The sequence below is a fragment of the Puma concolor genome, chromosome E4, assembly GCF_028749965.1.
Source record: "Puma concolor isolate L17-30 chromosome E4, mPumCon1.1.hap2, whole genome shotgun sequence".
NCBI lineage: Eukaryota > Metazoa > Chordata > Mammalia > Carnivora > Felidae > Puma > Puma concolor.
The window spans coordinates 67,298,791-67,317,251 of NC_141683.1; the positions used below are offsets into that span (position 1 = coordinate 67,298,791).

General features: G+C 45.3%; 1 protein-coding gene across 16 annotated transcripts in view; it reads left to right on the top strand.

The window, feature by feature from the left end:
• The first annotated feature begins 774 nt into the window (after positions 1-774).
• Positions 775-18,461, top strand: part of CDC42BPA (CDC42 binding protein kinase alpha) — a 321,738-nt gene continuing 304,051 nt past the window's right edge. For all 16 annotated transcript variants that reach the window (XM_086694399.1, XM_086694385.1, XM_086694392.1 and 13 more), the window contains exon 1: positions 775-1,931. In XM_086694399.1, coding sequence (XP_086550525.1) covers positions 1,754-1,931 — 178 coding nt within the window. In that variant the 5' untranslated portion in view covers positions 775-1,753. The remainder of the gene's footprint in view (positions 1,932-18,461) is intronic.

An 18,461-nucleotide genomic window follows, 5' to 3' on the forward strand; every position in this document is an offset into this window, starting at 1 on the left:
CTGTCATTGCATTTGTCCTGAGAATGACACACGAAGTGGTGTAATTAGACACCCAGGGAATTGCGAGTCGGTCGAGCTCGGGAACCGCATTTGCGGGGGGGGGGGGGGCCCGGGTGATGCGCAGGTAAGGGGCGCTAGGAGGGGCACGTCCTCAGCAAGTCTGGGGGCGGGGGGCCCAGCGGCTGCTCCTGCCCCTCCCCCACCCCTCCTCCCGGAGCAAACGTGCCGGGCAGGTGGTGCTCCGGGGGCGCCGGGCAAGGCCCGCTCGCCATCCGCGCCAGAGGCCTCCGCGGGTCCTCCAGCATCCCTGCGTTCCAGGTCGCGGCGGCCGCGGCCCCTCCGGGGGTGCAGCCGCCCGCGCCGCGGCCCGCGCCCCTCCTGGGCCTCGGCTCCGCGCCGCGCAGCTGGGGGGACCGACCCCGCTGGGCCCCGCGGGGCTCGGGCGGGGGCGGGGCAGGGGGCGGCGCGGGCGCGCGGCCGGGCCGCCATATTGGATCCGGGCGCGGCGGCGCGCTGTAGGCTGCGCGCGCGCGGGCGCGGCGGGGGCTGGGGGGAGCCTCGCGGAGCCCAGGGCGCGAGCGCGCCAGGCCGGGAAGGCGGGGGAGGGGTGGGACGGAGAGGAAGGGAGTGGCTGCGAGCCGGGCTGCCGCAGCCTCCGCTCTCCTCACCGGCGGCACCGACCCCTCCTCCCGCGCCCGGTCGGGGAAAAGATGCCCTGAGCCCCGGGGCGTGAAGAAGGGGGAGAAGGCGCCGACCGCGTCCCGTGAATCCAGAAGCCCCCCCTCCCCCCGCGCCCCGCGCCAGGGCGTCGGGAGCCTCCGGGGCGGCCGCCGGGCGGCCGAGGGGGGCGGGGGAGAGCGGCCGTCCGCCGCGCGCGGCGCAGGCCCCCGGCCGGCGACCCCCCGCCATGGGGCGGGCGCGGGCGGCCGAGTAGCCGCAGCCCCCGGAGCCGGGGCGGGCGCCGCCGCAGCCCGCGCGTCAGGCCCCGGCGGACGCCGCGAGGAAAATGAGGAGTGTCGTCCGGAATCCGCGGGAGAGCGGACTCGCCGCAGAGCCCTGACGAGGGGGACGCCGGGAGCAGGGAGGAGACGCGTCCTCCGGGCAGGGCCGGGCGGGCGGCGCGCCGAGGGGCTGCCCCGCGGACCCCGCCGCCGGGCCGCTCTGCCCGCGGCGCCCGGGGAGCCTCTGCGGCGGCGGCGGCGGCGCTGCCTTTGCCTCCGCGGAGTGCCTTCTGGGGGCTTCCTCCCCTTGCCGTGGTCCTCCTTCCCCGGGAGCGGAGCGGACCCAAGCCATTAATGATGCGGCCGGGCTCGCTGCGGGGTTGTGTGGCACGAGGTGAATTTTGAATGAAGGCGAAGAGTTGTGTTTTCTTTTCTTTCTTAAAGGAAAAAAAAAAAAATTTTTTTTTTTTTTTTTTTTTAAAGAAGTCTGGACTCTTGGGTCCGTTGTACTTGGATCGCCTCCTGCGACTGCACCGTGCTCTTCTTTGGAAAAGATGTACGAAAGCCCCGTTGCATGGTAGCTCGCCCCGCAGAGCCGGGTGTGCGCGCGCGGGATCGCAGGCGCTCCGGGCCGGGGGGCTCCCCGGCCGCTCGGGGGCGGGGCGGGGGGCGGTGGTTGTCGGGCGTCCGCGGCCCGGCCTGACAGCTGCGTGAGGGGACCGGACCCACCGCTTCCAGAACTCCGGCTCGGGGCCGCCGCGTGCCCCGCGCGCCAGTGACCGAGGGGAGGCGCGGCGGACGTAGGCGCAAACATGTCCGGAGAGGTGCGCCTGCGGCAGCTGGAGCAGTTCATCCTGGACGGGCCCGCTCAGACCAACGGGCAGTGCTTCAGCGTCGAGACGCTGCTGGACATCCTCATCTGCCTGTACGATGAGTGCAACAACTCTCCGCTCCGAAGGGAGAAGAACATTCTCGAATACCTGGAGTGGGGTGAGTGTGCCTGGCCTAAGTCCGCCCCCGTTTCGTTGGGCATTGGTGGTTTCGTTGTTGCGGGGGGTCGCCGCGAGTGAGCGACGGGGCTCGGCGATCAGTACGTGGCTGGACATAGATCGTCCATGTGACATGTATGGTAAACGCGTCACGGGCCTGGTACGTAGCTCGAAGTACATGTGCAGGAAGGGAACGGATCCCACTTACCCGAGTTTTTTTTTTTTTTTTTAAATAGTTTTTGGTAGATGTTGTCCCAAGAGTAAAAACCGCGCTACCCCATTATTGCCTTGATTTAAAGTGGCGTTTGGGAGGAAGGACGTATGTTTTCAGGTCAACCGTCAGAGATTTTGAGTAATTCGGTGATGAGCAAAGTGGATTATTGCTCACGGTTGCCCCAGCGCATGGCGGAATAACACACATTCAGTTGAACGTGTCGGTTGGGGGAACGCATTCCTTCCCAGGCTCTGGAAATTGCTCTTGAAATGGGCGGAGAGATGAACATCTCTTCGGTCAACAGGAACTGGAAGGTGGTGGCCCGTGGGTTTTATTTCATCTCCGTATGGCACTCGCAGAGGAAACTGCTGCACACGGACTTTCCAGAAATTGTCATGTTTGGAAGACAGCATGACATAATGGTTAAGACATTTTGCGATAGTACTTGGTGGGGAATGTTTGGGAACAGCTCCCACTTGAGGGGTAGATGTACTGTAAATTTAATTCGGATCTAAGCCGGTTGGACTTTTGTCGTCATTTCCCTCCCCGGAGACGGGATTTGGAGGAAGACCTACCGTAGCCGAATAGCTCAGCGAGGCGCGCAGACGCTCCATGTGACCTTCAAGCTTGGGGGCTTGGCCTAAGTTCTTCTTCGCGGGTCACGTGCGTGCGAGCGCGTTGAACACCCGGCCCTCTGTTGGGAGAGAGAAACTCCTCACCACCCACACCTGCGCCGAGGGGTGTTGGCCAGGGTCGTACCTGTGGGGTCCTAACAATTTTACTTTGTTGGCAGGTGTTCGCACTACAATGCCTTCCCGAGTAGACCTTTATTTTCTTGAAGTACAAGTCGAGTGGTGATTATTTCGTTGATTGACTGATTGATTTTTGGTTTGAAATTGATTAAAAATTAGTTTGTCAGGTAAATCACTCGTAGGCCTAAGATGGCCTATCCATAATAATTGTATTGAACTTGGCCCGGATCAGAAGTTTTCTAGCAGCTTCATGTCATGAGGTGTTGAAAGTGTGTGTGTGTGTGTGTGTGTGTTCATACATGTGAATGGGATGGTTTTTACAGGCTCCTAGGCTCATGCTGGGAATGTAAGAATTCGAAACCATCTTTTCTCCTAAGCGTGAGACCATTGTGATTGACTTTGGTACTGGTTTTGTTATGTCTTTTATTTTTATGTGTAGGGTAAACTATTTTATAAAGCATATGTAATTTTCCATTCCCTGTTTCATAAATGTAGAGACTTTTCCTAGTGTTTCTTTTGAAAATTCAAAGAAACGGTTTAGGTACTTCTAGAGTACCCGTTCTTGGATTATGGTTCCATAGCGACGCTCTTGTCAATGATCATGGTTGTCATTTAATATCTGTTCTTTCTCATCTATGAAATGGTGGGAGATCTCTGTGCACCAGTAATCAATATAAATGTACAGTTATAATAAAAGGGAAAATCATATCCTGAATTGCCTTTTGGTTTTTAAAAGTTTACATAGTAGTTTTGTGCAATACGATACTTTGCTGTTTGGCCAGAATAATTTATGTATATTTTTCCACTAGGTATGTTTTCTTGAGCTTTGTTTTTTATATCTCTATAAAAAGAACCCTTGCTTATGCATATTTAATTTAAGCCAGATAAGCCAAAAATCGAATAAATATTTGGCCAAACACATTTTATTTTTATTAATGTATTTTAAGTAATTTCAAACCAGGGGTTTTGCACAGTTTAAAGTAGGTTAAGTTTTAGGGGTATCGTTCATATTTTGTCTTTTTAGAAGTCTGATATGACATGACAAAAATATATAGTCTCAAGTAAATTCATATTGTATTTCTCAGTAATCGAAAAAAAGAGACTAGAATTTTTAGGGACTGACTTTGTACACTGTGGGGTCAAGCAGTGACTGTTCAGGCATTTGTAAGATAATGAGGTCTTGAAAGTGGGAGTTATCAAACACAGAAGTTTGGGTAAGGACTAGGAAGAAGTTAAGAATGGAAAAGCTGTCAAGAGATGTATCTTCAGTGGTATTGCTATTTTTAAGTTATTTGAGAATTTATGTTAAGAATGCCAGTGTGTTCTCTGCATTTAAGTATTGATATAGGTCAGCTGTTGGGTCTCAGTTGATTACTACCTTTTGGGGAAATGCCCTATTTTATTCTTATTATCTAACATTATATAAAAAGTAGATCAAGGAAGTTTCCAGATAGCGAAATGACCCCAATATAATTTCTTAGACATTACTTTTTTGGTCTGTATTGGAAATTTATAGGGATTGTTTGTTGGGCTTAAATATGATAATTACGATTTGTGTGAAATGGTACAGTTTTTAGTTTGATTTTTTAAAAGATCCAGTATTTGCAACAGTAGAGCAGTAGTCGTTAAATAGTCTATATTACATGCTGGGTATATTTGTGTTTGGCTGTTTACGTGAATGAATGCGTCATCGAGTTATGCCTTATTTTTATGCTGATGATAGGCTACTGTAAAAAATGGAGTCAGCCAAGATTCTGTCTGTGTGGCTTCATTCCATCAATTTCACTTTATTCCTGGTTATGGTCCATTTCACTTTTATTATCGGTACAGTTAATGTTTTGTTTGTTACACTATCATGACAAGAAAACTGACAGTTCACTCGGGTACTTTTTTTCTCGGGTGGGTGGGGGACAGCATTCCTTGTTCTTGCTGATGGCTTGAGGGAGGAAGTGTAGACTCCTAGAGAGGAAGTAGGAATTAAGCCAATGAGCAGTAGAGCAGTGGGATAAGAGTGCCTTCAGGCTATATAGACTGCTTAAATTTAATAATGCGTATTTTCCAGTTATATCTGATAAGATTAGAAAGACTTGTGTCCTTGTTTTTCAACTGTTGAAATGATAGAGATTTGTGTGTTTCTTTATAAAATAATAGCTTTGATATCAGCAGTAGAACTCTAGAATGATTTACAGTAGAATTGTATGAATAAAAATAACGTTTATATTATAAACATTATAACTTGCTGTCAATGAGGACATGACTGTCTTGTTCACTGAATTGGCTACCTCTCCTTTGAAAAGGGAAATTGGTATTTTAGGGACTTCTTTACCAACTGACTTAAAACATAGATGTCAGATAATGTTAATAACAAAAGAAGCATGTAAGGCTGTGTGTGGATAACTTTTTTGGTGCTTTCTGAATCTTGTACTTGGTAATCTCATTTAAGTTATCCTTAATTTTGTAGGTTATTTAGTATATGCGTACTCATACATCTAAATAGTCAGTAAGAAACTTATTACCAGAGCACCTCAGCTGGTACTGGGGTTTAAACTTTTCCTTTCATTGGGGTGGTTTTGAAGCTTATTTAACATCTTTTCACATGTGGGTCAGTTAGGTGAGGTGATGAGGGCTTGTTAGAAGGATCTGAATCATCTGAATCTTTTCTAGGATGCTTTGTTTTTCACTTCAGCTGTAGGTTAGTAGAATTTGTCACGCCAAACTATCAAAGTGTTCATGTGATACAGATGATTAAGTTTATTTTATTTAAAGTCCTCAGGATTATCACCAATGTCATCAGAAATACAGGTTGGGCACTTGTTTCCTTTATACTTGCCAGTAATTTAGTCTTATTCTAAGAATGACAGTAAGTATAATTTTTTGATCTAATACAGTGCTGATATAGTAGGTGATGTCTATTATTTTTCTATTTCTCTTTTTTCTGTTTCTTTTTTAAGTAGAAGTATAATTAACGTCCAGTGTTATATTAGTTTCAGGCAATCCAAGGATTCAACGATTCTGTACATTACTCAGTGCTCTAGATAAATGTCCCTTTAAGCCCTTTCTCTGTTTCTCCCATCCCCCCCATCCATCTCCCCTCTGGCAACCACCAGTTTGTTCTGTGTTTAAGAGTCTGGTTTTGTTTGTTTGTTTGTGTTTGCCTTTGTTTGTTTTATTTCTTCAATTCCATATATGAGTGAAATCGTATGGTATTGCATCTCTTTTCAAAAATATATATGGCTGTGAGTGAGAGTGGGGATGTTAGGATTAACACTTTAAGAATTTTAGGAATTTATTTTTCATATGGAAATGTAAGGCATACCTTAGCATAGCAGTGTAAAAACAAACAGCATAATGTTGGCAGTTTTGTGAAACATTTCCTAATTCCTGGGACTCTGTTAATAGTACAGAGTGAGCCCAGGCTGTTTAGGGTAAAGGAACCAAACTTCGTACAAATTAATACTTTGTTATACTACACTTCACTTTGGCAGTTAATTTCTTTGAAACCTTTTCTCTTTTGGTACGCTTAGTGCCAGTATGTTGTGTAGGTAGCTAATTGTGTTCCATCCTATTGTTTTGATAGCTTTTAAAATCAATTTACTGAGTCCAGAGAGCATTTAAAAAATTAAACAGACCAGAATAGAGAATACCAAGTACATTGTGTTTAGAAAGAATAAGTATTTTCCTGTCAAACTCTTTGTTCTTCTGTATTTGTACTGTAGATCGGGATCAAAAGAATTTGAAACTCTAGTGTAGATTGAAGCTAATATATGTTGACTGTTTAACGGCAAAAAGATTGTAGACATAGTTCTTTTTTTTTTTTTTTTTTTCAGAAAGAAAAGTGCACATCATTAAAAAAAGGGACAGGGGCGCCTGGGTGGCGCAGTCGGTTAAGCGGCCGACTTCAGCCAGGTCACGGTCTCGCGGTCCGTGAGTTCGAGCCCCGCGTCAGGCTCTGGGCTGATGGCTCGGAGCCTGGAGCCTGTTTCCGATTCTGTGTCTCCCTCTCTCTCTGCCCCTCCCCCGTTCATGCTCTGTCTCTCTCTGTCCCAAAAATAAATAAACGTTGAACTTATTAAAAACACACACAAAAAAAGGGACAGACTGGAGAATTTAATGGAGAGGAGTTTAGAAAGGGACCAGGAACTAGGAAGGAGAGACGGAGAACGGGAGAAAGGACGGAGTAGAAAATGAGTGTGGATATAGTGTTTTCCTGGGTTGCTGCTTAAGTCCGAACTGTGAATGAGTATTTTTAATTTACAAGAACTCAGTGAACGGAGAACTTGACTTTATACTCCTTTGTATTGTCTTTGATGGTTCATTTCCTTTTCCTTTGACATTTTTCCTTTTCTGACTTGGGGTCTTGGATGTTGACTCACTGATTGTCAGAGTTGTGTAAGTGTGGCAAACAGGAGGGATAACCCTATGACCTGTAGACTCTGGTGTTTTTTGGTTCTGTCTTCCCATTACTCCAGATGAACTCTATAGTGGATGCAAGTGAGAAGGCTTTGCTAGTTCCATGGATTTTCTGATCCCTTGTTACTCATACGAAACTGCCAGTGGGAGTGATGTAAGGTTTTCGGAAGCTATGGCCAAGAATTGCTCAGCTGCTTTGTCAGTATGTGAATCAGTCCAGAAGTTCTTTACATAAAGACTTTTGTTTTTGAATGACCCGCACTGCACGTATAGGTCATCCCAGATATATGAATGGCTGTCGTTTTTGGCCACTGCCTACAAAACTCCTTTGTACATGAGGGGATTTCTCTTCCCCACTGATACTCATCAGGGCCCCGCGGTAGCTCTTGTGGTCTAGTTGCTCTGAACTCACTTTCTAGTGTCCACTGCCTTTTTCCACTTAGCACACGGGGAATGGCTGGCCCTTTGCTGGCCAGCCCTCCTACCCCGCCTCCTGGCGCTTCTATATCTGCTGCATGTTAGCTCTCATGGTGACCAGGAGCGGGGCGGGGAGGGTGAAGACCCGCTCCCCCCTTCCTTCTTGCTCCTTGCTTCTTCGTGGTATAACTCTTTTTCTGTTTTGGAATTAGGGCTTCTGCAGTCTAGCCCCATCCCTACTTTCAACAGGTGCTTTGGAAATCCAGGGTATATTAATAGGTGCTTTGTGGCTGGAGAGGGGAGGCAGATGTTTATGTAACTAAATAAATTTGGGAAACTATCTTAAACAAAAGTAAACATCAAGAGTAGTGCCAGTTACTCTAGAATTTATATATGATGAGAATATACATATTTATATATATATATGATGAGAGAATCATTTTTTAAAAAAATTTTCTAATGTTTTATTTATTTTTGAGAGACAGAGACAGCATGAATAGGGGGAGGGGCAGAGAGAGGGAGACATAGAATCCAAAGCAGGCTCCAGGCTCTGCACTGTCAGCGCAGAGCCTGATGCGGGGCTCGAACTCAGGAACTGCGAGATCATGACCTGAGCTGAAGTCGGATGCTTAACTGACTGGGCCACCCAGGCGCCCCTCGTCTTTTTTTTTTTTTTTTAAATTTTTTTTTTTCAACGTTTATTTATTTTTGGGACAGAGAGAGACAGAGCATGAACGGGGGAGGGGCAGAGAGAGAGGGAGACACAGAATCGGAAGCAGGCTCCAGGCTCTGAGCGGTCAGCACAGAGCCCGACGCGGGGCTCGAACTCACGGACCGCGAGATCGTGACCTGGCTGAAGTCGGACGCTTAACCGACTGCGCCACCCAGGCGCCCCTTTTTTTTTTTTTTTTTTTTTAACAATACCTGGATGATGTATGACAACAAGTATTCCATGGAACACCCTTTGAGAAACACTCTTTTATTACGAGGTCATGGTGTTTCTTGTATCAGGGTTAGAAGGAGATGATTTTGGGAAACTTCGGGATACTTTGAGGTTTGAGGTAGAATCATAATTTGAGTAAGTTGTATTTTACTTAGTGGTTGTGGACTTTTAATGGTCTTCTGTGTGATAGTCATGTGAACTGAGAGATAAACTTGATCATGTGGTCTAGCACAAGAGCGATGCCGATGAACTATTACATCTAGGAGAAGCATCCTAGAAAGTAGAGTGAAATTAGATGTAAAATAGTGAACCAGTACGATCAACCCCTACAGTCCTTGAAATTACTGAGAAGAATAATTATGACCTTTTCTTGCTCTAATTAAACTTGCTTTTCAGGGAGTCAGAGTGGCTCAGGTTGAGCATCTGGCTCTTGATTTCGGCTCAGGTCATGATCCCGGGGTTGTGGGATTGAGCCCTGCGTTGGGCTCTGTGCTGAGAGTGGAGCCTGCTTAGGATTCTTTCTCTGTCTCTCTCTGCCCCTCTCCCCCACTTGTCCTTTCTCTCTCTCTTGAAAAAATAAATAAATAAACTTGGTTTTTAAGTATAGGGAATCACTATAAATACAGAAATTCTCACTTTATCTTTTGTAGCTTTCGTTACTGTAATTGTTAATGTGTTGCGAAAATATTTATCTGAAACAGTTTGATTCATTACTTTGTGATATTTAAGAGGAAAAGGTCAAGGACTTCCTATTTTAGAATTCGTTGTAGTACTAAATATTGTTTTTTCTAAGGTTACAATGTTTTAACTAAGCTATTGGTTTCAGACTTTCGGACCAGTGGAATTTCACAACTCGCTATAACATTGTATATGTGAAGCTATGGATTTCAAGTGCCAGCACCTATTTATATGTAGCGTAAAGAAACCAGAAAATACAATTCTTTTATTGAAGAGAAAAACATGCATACAGGCATACCTTGGAGATATTGTGGGTTTGGTTCCAGACCACCACAATAAAGCAAATACTGTAATAAATGATTCAATTGAATTTTTTGGTTTCCCAGTGCATATAAAGGTTAGGTTTATTTACTAAGTGTGCAATAGCATTATGTCTAAAAAAAATGGACATACTTTAAATAAGAAATACTTTATTGCTAAAAAACAGTAACCATCTGAGCTTCCAGTGAGTCGTGATCTTGCTGCTGGAGGGTCTTGCCTCCCTGTTGGTGGCTGCTGACTGGTCGGGGTGGTGGGGCTGAAGGTTGGGGTTGGGGCAGTTTCTGAAAATAAGACAAGTTCGCCTCATCGCTGGACTCTTGCTTTCATGAGTGAATTCTCTGGAACACACGATGCAGCCTGATCGCATCTGACCCCTGGCGGAACTTCTTTCGGGACTGGAGTCCTGCCTCAGACCCTGCCGCTGCCTTATCGGCTCAGCTGATGTCCTGTCCCAAATCCTCCGTTGTCATTTCACCGGTCTTCCCAGCGTCTTCACCGGGAGGACCTTCCACCTCCAGAAACCACGTGCACATCCAGTCAGGTTTGACGAGGAGATGGCAGCCCTTCGGTCCCGTCTGCAGCCCCCACTTCTGACCCCGGTTCCCTAGCTGTTTCCACCACAGCTGCAGGGACTCCCTCCCCTGACGTCTTGAAGGGGCATCTTGAGGGCTGGAACCAACTTCTTCCAAACCCCTGTGAATGCTGGTACTTTGATTTCTTCCCACAGATCACAAATGTTCCTAGTGGCATCTAGAATAGATGAAATAGAAAGGTGAATCCTTTCCAGAAGGTGTTTGATTTGCTCTGCCCAGATCCATCAGAGGAATCACTATCTGTGGCAGCTGTAGCCTAATGAAACATATTTCTTCTGTAATAAGACTTGAACGTTAAGATTACTTCATGATCCGTGGGCTGCAGAATGGATGTCGTGTTAACAGACATGAAATCAACATGAATCTCATTGTCTGTCTCCATCAGAGCTCTTGGGTGCCCAGTGCTGTCAGTGAGCAGTCGTGTTTTAAAAGTAATCTTTTTTCTGAGCAGGTCTCACCAGTGGGCTTAAAATATTCAGTAAGCCAGGGGCACCTGGGTGGCTCAGTCGGTTAAGTGTTCGACTGGGCTCAGGGCATGATGTCACAGTCTGTGAGTTCGAGCCCCGCGTCGGGCTCTGTGCTGACAGCTCAGAGCCTGGAGCCTACTTCGGATTTTGTGTCTCCCTTTCTCTCTGCCCCTCCCCTGCTCACACTCTGTGTATCTCTCTCTCTCAAAAATAAATAAACTTAGAAAATTTTTTTTTAATTAAAAAAATAATTCAATAAACCATGCTGTAAACAGATGTGCTGTGATCCCAGGCCTTGTTCCGTTTCTGGAGCACAGGCAGAATAGATGTAGCATAGTTCGTAAGGGCCCTTGGATTTTTGGAATGCCACATGGACGTAGGGTTCGAGTTAAAGTCCTCACCAGCTGCATTAGCCCCTCACAAGAGAGTCAGCCTGTCCTTTGAGGCTTTGAAGCCAGGCACGGACTCGTCTCCAGCCATGAAAGTCCTAGATGGCGTCTTCCAGTGCGAGGCTGTTCTGTCTACACTGAGACCTGTTGTTGAGTGTAGCCCCCTCATTAATTCTCTCGGCTGGACCTTCTGGAGAACTTGCTGCAGCTTCTCCATCGGACTTGCTTCCTCACCTTGTACTTTTACGGAGACGGCTTCTTCCCTTAAACCTTGTGACCCAGCCTCTGCCAGCTCAGACTTCTCTTCTGCGGCTTCCTCCCCTCTCTGAACCTTCACAGACTTGATGGGAGCCAGGGCCCTGCTCTGGGTCAGGCTGTGGCTTAAGGGAATGTCGTGGCTGTTGGCTCTTCCTTCCGGACCATGGACGCTTCGTCCACGTCAGCGGTACGGCTGTTTCGCTCTCTTGCCATTCGTGTGTTCACTGGTGTAGCACATTTCATTTATTTTGAGAACTTTTTCTTTGTGTTTATAAGTTAGCTGTTGGGTGCACGCAGCCTGGCTTTCCGCCTGTCTTGGCTTTCAGCATGCCTTCTTCACCGAGCTTGATCATTTCTGGTCACCTTGTAGAGTGAAAGACGTGCGACTCTTCCTGTCACTTGAACGCTTAGAGGCCATTGCAGGTTGTTAATTGGCCTAATTTCAGCCTTGGTGCGTCTCAGGGAACAGGGAGGCCCGGGGTGAGGGGCAGACATGGGGACACAGTGGGTCCGTGGGAACACAGAGTTTATTGGTCAAGTTCTCCGTGTTCTGTGGGCATGGTTCGCAGCGCCCCTAAGCAGTTACAGCAGTAACATGACAGATGAGCGGTCACCGGATCGCCATAACAAATAGAACAGTACTGAGAAGTTTGAGTTATTGCAAGAATTACCAAAATGTGCCCTAGACGTGAAGTGAGCAAATGCTGTGGGAACAGTGGTGCAGCTTGACGTGAAGCTGCCATTTACTTTGTTTGTAAAAAAAAAAAAACAAAAAACAAACAATATCAACGAAGCACAATAAAGTAGTAAATCATCAGAAGGTCAGTGGTAGCCTCATGCTGTGTCACAATGCCTGTGGTGGCTCACCTCTCATCTCCTCATCACAGGCATTGTGTCCTCTCATGTTGTCACAGGAAGGGTGAGTGCAGCACAGGGCGGTATTTTGAGAGGCCACATTCATATAACTTTTATTGTAGTGTACTTTTGTAATTGTTACTTTTTTTACAGTTTATTTAAACTTTATTTTGAGAGAGAGCGCACGAGCAGGGGAGGGGCAGAGATCACCGAGCAGGCTCTGCAGTGTCAGCGCGGAGCCTGATGCGGGGCTCGAACTCACCACCCGTGAAATCATGACCTGAGCCGAAACCGAGAGCCGGACGCTCAACTGACTGAACCACCCAGGCGCCCCTATGATTGTTATGTTTTATTATTAGTTATTGTTAATCTCTTACTGTGCTTAAAATTTAAATTAAACTTTATCATAGGTACGGACGTATAGGAAAAAATACAACGTGTGCAGGGTTCAGTACTGTCCTCAGTGTCCACTGGGGTTCTTGGAACATACAACCGAAGGATAAGGGCCAACTACTGTAATCGCTGTTTTTACCATAAACTCCTCTGGATATCAGGGTGGCAGATAATAAGACTAGAGGATAATTGAATTTGATTATTTAAAGACGAGTAGCTTACAGGGGGAGAAATTAATTAGCTTTTTGTCCCCCTCCGATCTACATTTATTTTTCCTTCCTTCCCCATCAACACTTCCTCTCTCCCCCAATCTAATTATGCCTGAAAGCACTGCCCATATAGATGAAAACAGTCTTCTAAGAGTACACGCGAATGAGTTCAGTCACGTGTGGTCATTTATGTTTTGGTTTTATTTCAAATTGTTTAAACATCACCGTAGGCTTAATCAGTGAAAAACCCCCCACCTATTCTCTTTGCTCGATTCGTAGTGATCAAGCTTAATTAAATTTTCTTAGAGTTTCCATGGTGAAGATCTGCAACCTGAAGTGTTCCTGGTCTACACCAGCATCCTGGTAAAGAGCCTGGGCTTTCCATCCAGACTGACTCCTTGGATTCCTGGCTGGCTGATCTCAGCCAGCTGCGTAGCCTCTCTAAGTCTGTTCTATCCTCTGTGAAAAAACAGACAATAGTAAGAGCTTATTTTGCCAAAAGGTTGAAAGTTGGTCTAGGTTTATTCCTTTTCTGGTGATTTATATTTTCTTGTTTTTTGTTTTTTTCTGGTTTTTTGTTTTCGAAGTTTCTGTCTAGCATTATGATAAAGTTAGAACTAAAATGCTATTTTTTTTTTTGTTTTGTTTTTCGTATGGAGATGTCTTTCCTTATGTGACTATGCAGACAGCATCTTATTCCTTCTTTTTGGACAAGGTATTTTGCATTGGAACATCTTGTTATTCACTGAACTGTTTTTCACCAAATATCAAGCCAGTATGCATCCTTTGTATCACCAACAGCACATATTACTAAGTGGCTAGTTACGTTTTATTTTTATACTTATACAGCTCCAATCTGCAAATGAGTGGTAGCGTTTTGGACCTCGAATCAGAAGATTAAAATAACCGTGAAAGGTCATTGATGCATTGCTCACTTAAGACTGATTGTGGACTAAAGACTATGCAGCACCCACAAGTACATGTTGTGGTCTAACAGGGAATATGAAGAAAAGAACAGCGAACACGATTGTTTCCTAAATGGCGTTTCAAGGGATGTAAATGATTATTCTGAAGATTAAGAGTTCAGTGAATATGGCAGTAGTTTTATTGTATCTTTGGATATGACAAAACACATCAGAGTAAAAGTTTTTAAAAGTTCTGCAATCCAGGGGCACCTGAGCGGCTCAGTCGGTTGACGGTTTGACTTCGGCTCAGGGCGTGATCTCGCTGTTCGTGAGTTCGAGCCCCGCATCGGGCTTTCTGTCAGCCTGTCAGCATGGAGCCTGCTTCAGATCCTTTATCCCCCTCTCTCTGCCCCTTCCCCACTTGCACACTCTCTCTCAAAAATAAATAAACGTTAAAAAAGAACTTAAAAAAAAAGTTCTGTCGTACAGAACCCCTTTTAACTTTGTTTTACCTAGAATTTGCCTAAGTCATTTGTCTTTGGAGCCCTTTTTATGAGGGACATTGGCAGAGTTTGGGAAATGGCTGGTGGACGCTGAGAATCCACAGGCAGCGGCAGAGCCTTTCAACTGGTTTTGTGACACAGGGTGGTTGTTAAATTCTTTATCACATAGGTTTTGAATATCGTCGCAATTTACATCAAACTCCAGAGGTGGAGAATTGAAGGACTTGCCTTTATCCTTTCCCTGCTTAACATTTTTCAGCACTCCATTTGCATCCCCTAGAAGCCAGCCTGACAGCGGTTCTTAGGTTAGCGGGGAGTTCTGCATGGGGTGGATATGTGTTTACAAAGGACAGTAAGACTTGATATGTGCCTTTGAGTTTATATGTGCACTTCCTGGTTTGCAAAGATGCTCCTGCTTAACCTAGTAATTTTTTTTTTTTTTCAGTAGAGCTTGATCGTTTTTTGATCCAGCTAGCTCTCTAACCATTGTATTGGAACAGAATTTGAGATATTGTCATGGCTGTGAAATAGAACAAGCGTAGTTAGATTTTACGAGGGTTTTGTAAAAGCAGTGTAATTGTTCTGGTACAACCAGAGTCCCATTCTTTAATATCTGGTTTACTGGGAGTGGCTCCAAGTTGACTCTGATATTATCATTATTATTTTTTAAGATTTTATTTTGAAGTAGTTTCCGCACCTAACGTGGGACTCGAACTTACAGCCCCAAGATCAAGAGTCTCACGCTGTTCTGACTGAGCCAGCCAGATGCCCCGACCCTGATATTATTAAAAGCAGTCAAGCATTTACTTCTGTCCTAAGATTTAAAAAATGCTTGTTTAAAAAGATTAGGAAAAGCTTGCAGTAGCTAATGCCCCGTTTTAAGGTTGTACTGCTAGCTAAGTATGGCCTTGCCCTGACCAAAAATTATAACTAAGAAGCATTTAAAAACAGACTAACAGCTCAGGTATGTAGTCAGGCTGACATACTGGTATGATATCATAAAGCTTCTCTGTGCTCCGTACTTACCAAGATTTTCCTAGAGTTTTTGGTGAAAAACCACAGTAGTATTTGCAAGTCTAGTGTGATTTCTATTTCTGCCTTTTTGCTGCATGCCTTTGTAACGTGTCATTCCATTTCTGACAGATGCGTGCTGGGGTGACGGTTTTCTCCAGGAGTCCTTGCCGTGTTACGTCTCATGAGGTTGTGGTTAAGTGTGTTGATTTTGTTTCTTTTGTCTGTGTTCCCGTGGTAATCTCAAGTACGGGTTACCCTGGTGTTATTCAGCCTGTGTATTTGGCTCTGTTGACGTGTCTGTGTCAAGCGGGTGTAAATGGATTGCATTCCTGGATCTTACTGACCTCGCTAATCATGCTCTTGTTTCTCCATTAAATGCTAAATGATCTGTGACCTCATTATTACGTGTGTCCCTCACCTGAAAATATTGTGAATCCTACCCAGGGCCTTTGTTTAATAGACGGATTTTTATTTTTATTTATTTATTTTTTATTTTTATTTTTTAATATGAAATTTATTGTCACATTGGCTTCCATGCAACACCCAGTGCTCATCCGAGCAGGTGCCCTCCTCAATGCCCATCACCCACCCTCCCCACCCTCCCACCCCCCATCAACCCTCAGTTTATTCTCAGGTTATAAGAGCTCTTGTGGTTTGCCTCCTTCCCTCTCTGTAACCTTTTTTTTCCTTCCCCTCCCCCATGGTCTTCTGTTAAGTTGCTCAGGATCCACATAAGAGTGAAAACATATGGTATCTGTCTTTCTCTGTATGACTTACTTCACTTAGCATCACACTCTCCAGTTCTACATACGTCGCTACGAAAGGCCGTATTACACTCTTGCTCGTTGCCAAGTAGTATTCCATTGTATATATAAACCACAACTTCTTAAATTTTTTTTTTTTTTTAACGTTTATTTATTTTTTTGGGACAGAGAGAGACAGAGCATGAACGGGGGAGGGGCAGAGAGAGAGGGAGACACAGAATCAGAAACAGGCTCCAGGCTCTGAGCCATCAGCCCAGAGCCCGACGCGGGGCTCGAACTCACGGACCGCGAGATCGTGACCTGGCTGAAGTCGGACGCTTAACCGACTGCGCCACCCAGGCGCCCCAACAACTTCTTTATCCATTCATCGGTTGATGGACACTTAGGCTCTTTCCATAATTTGGCTATTGTTGAGAGTGCCGCTATAAACATTGGGGTACAAGTGCCCTTATGCATCAGCACTCCTGTATCCCTTGGGTAAATTCCTAGCAGTGTTATTGCTGGGTCATAGGGTAGATCTATTTCTAATTTTTTGAGGAACCACCACACTGTTTTCCAAAGTGGTTGCACCAGTTTGCATTCCCACCAGCAGTGGAAGAGGGTTCCCGTGTCTCCACATCCTCGCCAGCATCTGTAGTCTCCTGATTTGTTCATTTTAGCCACTCTGACTGGCGTGAGGTGAATAGACAGATTTTTAAAAAAAACACAACCTGATTCTTTGATCATATCAACATCCTGCTTGATGTCCTACAATGAGTACTGATAGTTTTTAGAATGATATTTAAACTCCTTACCATGGCATATGGAAGTTTAAGTGATACAATCCTTGTCTGTTTTCCTCATCTTTTTCTTCACTTAAAAAAATAATTAAAAGAAATTTGAAACCATGTCAGACATTGCAAATAAGGTACAGTGTCTTTTCCTCTGAACCATTTGAGAGTAAGTTGCGTATTCATTTCCTGTATCATCCCCAAATATTTTTGTGTGTATTTTCAATATTTTCTTGCATAAATGTGATGCAGCTATTAACATCAAGAAACTGGGGCGCCTGGGTGGCTCAGTCGGTTGGGCGTCCGACTTCAGCTCAGGTCACGATCTCGCGGTCCATGAGTTTGAGCCCCGCGTCGGGCTCTGGGCTGATGGCTCGGAGCCTGGAGCTTGCTTCCGATTCTGTGTCTCCCTCTCTCTCTGCCCCTCCCCTGTTCATGCTCTGTCTCTGTCTCAAAAATAAATAAATGTTAAAAAGAAAAAAATTTAAATCAAGAAACTGACAGTTGTGCTGATAATAGTTTTATAGCAAAAGTTCAGAGTCACATGTTCCATTTGGATGTCACGTCTTTTAGTATTCATTCGGTTTGGATTAAGTCTTCAGATTTCCCTAAACTTTCTTGACTGAGCCTTTAAAAATTTTTTTTTAACATTTATTTATTTTTGAGACAGAGACAGAGCATGAATGGCAGAGGGGCAGAGAGAGAGGGAGACACAGAATCCGAAGCAGGTTCCAAGCTCCGAGCTGTCAGCGCAGAGCCCGACGCAGGGCTCGAACTCACGAACCACGAGATCGTGACCTGAGCCGAAGTCGGTCGCTTAACCGACTGAGCCACCCAGGTGCCCCTTGACTGAGCCTTTTGACGATTACCGGCCAGCTGTTTCTCAGCATTCGTGATAACTCTAAATTTGGGTTTGTTTCTTCATGATAATACATCTCTGGCAGGAATGTCCCAGAAGTGCTCACATGCAGCCTTTTTATGTGGACATCCTTTTCATCTAGTTCAGCCTTCAGCACCCTACTCTGGTCCACCATGATTTCACCCATGCCTACTTGGATCTGTGTGTATCTAATTTTGTTTAGATTTATTTCCCATTCTCATCTTTAAAAAATTAAAAAAAATCTTTTCAAAATTTATATATAGTGCAGTTTACCCTTTTTGGTATACATTCTGTGAGTTTTGACCAACGTCAAGATGCAGAAGAGATCCATCATCCCCCCACGTTCTCTTGTGTTGCCCTTTTGTACCACACTCACCTTGTGCTCCAGCGGTAATGAAATGTTGACTATTCCATGACTTTTCACTCATTGGTTAATTTGTTTGGAAGCTCATCCTCTGCACCACCCCCCCCCCGCCCCCCACCAGCCCTGCCTGTCCTAGTACACATGGCACACAGTAGGCGTTTGGTAATGTTGGCTGAATGAATTAATGCCATTATACTTGCTTTAGACAAGGCTGAGAGCAGTAGATTTGATCTCGAAGCATCGCATGGAAATCATTTATTTGTATGTCAGGGACTTTCCTCATTGATTTATCCTGTTTTATTTCAGAAGTGGTTTCTCATGAGTAGTGGTTCACAAACCCCTCCCTTAGCAGTTGACAGTCTGTACACAAGTGTTTTGTGGGGTGCTACTGCTTACATTAAAAAAGTTTTTTTTTTTTAATGTTTTATTCTT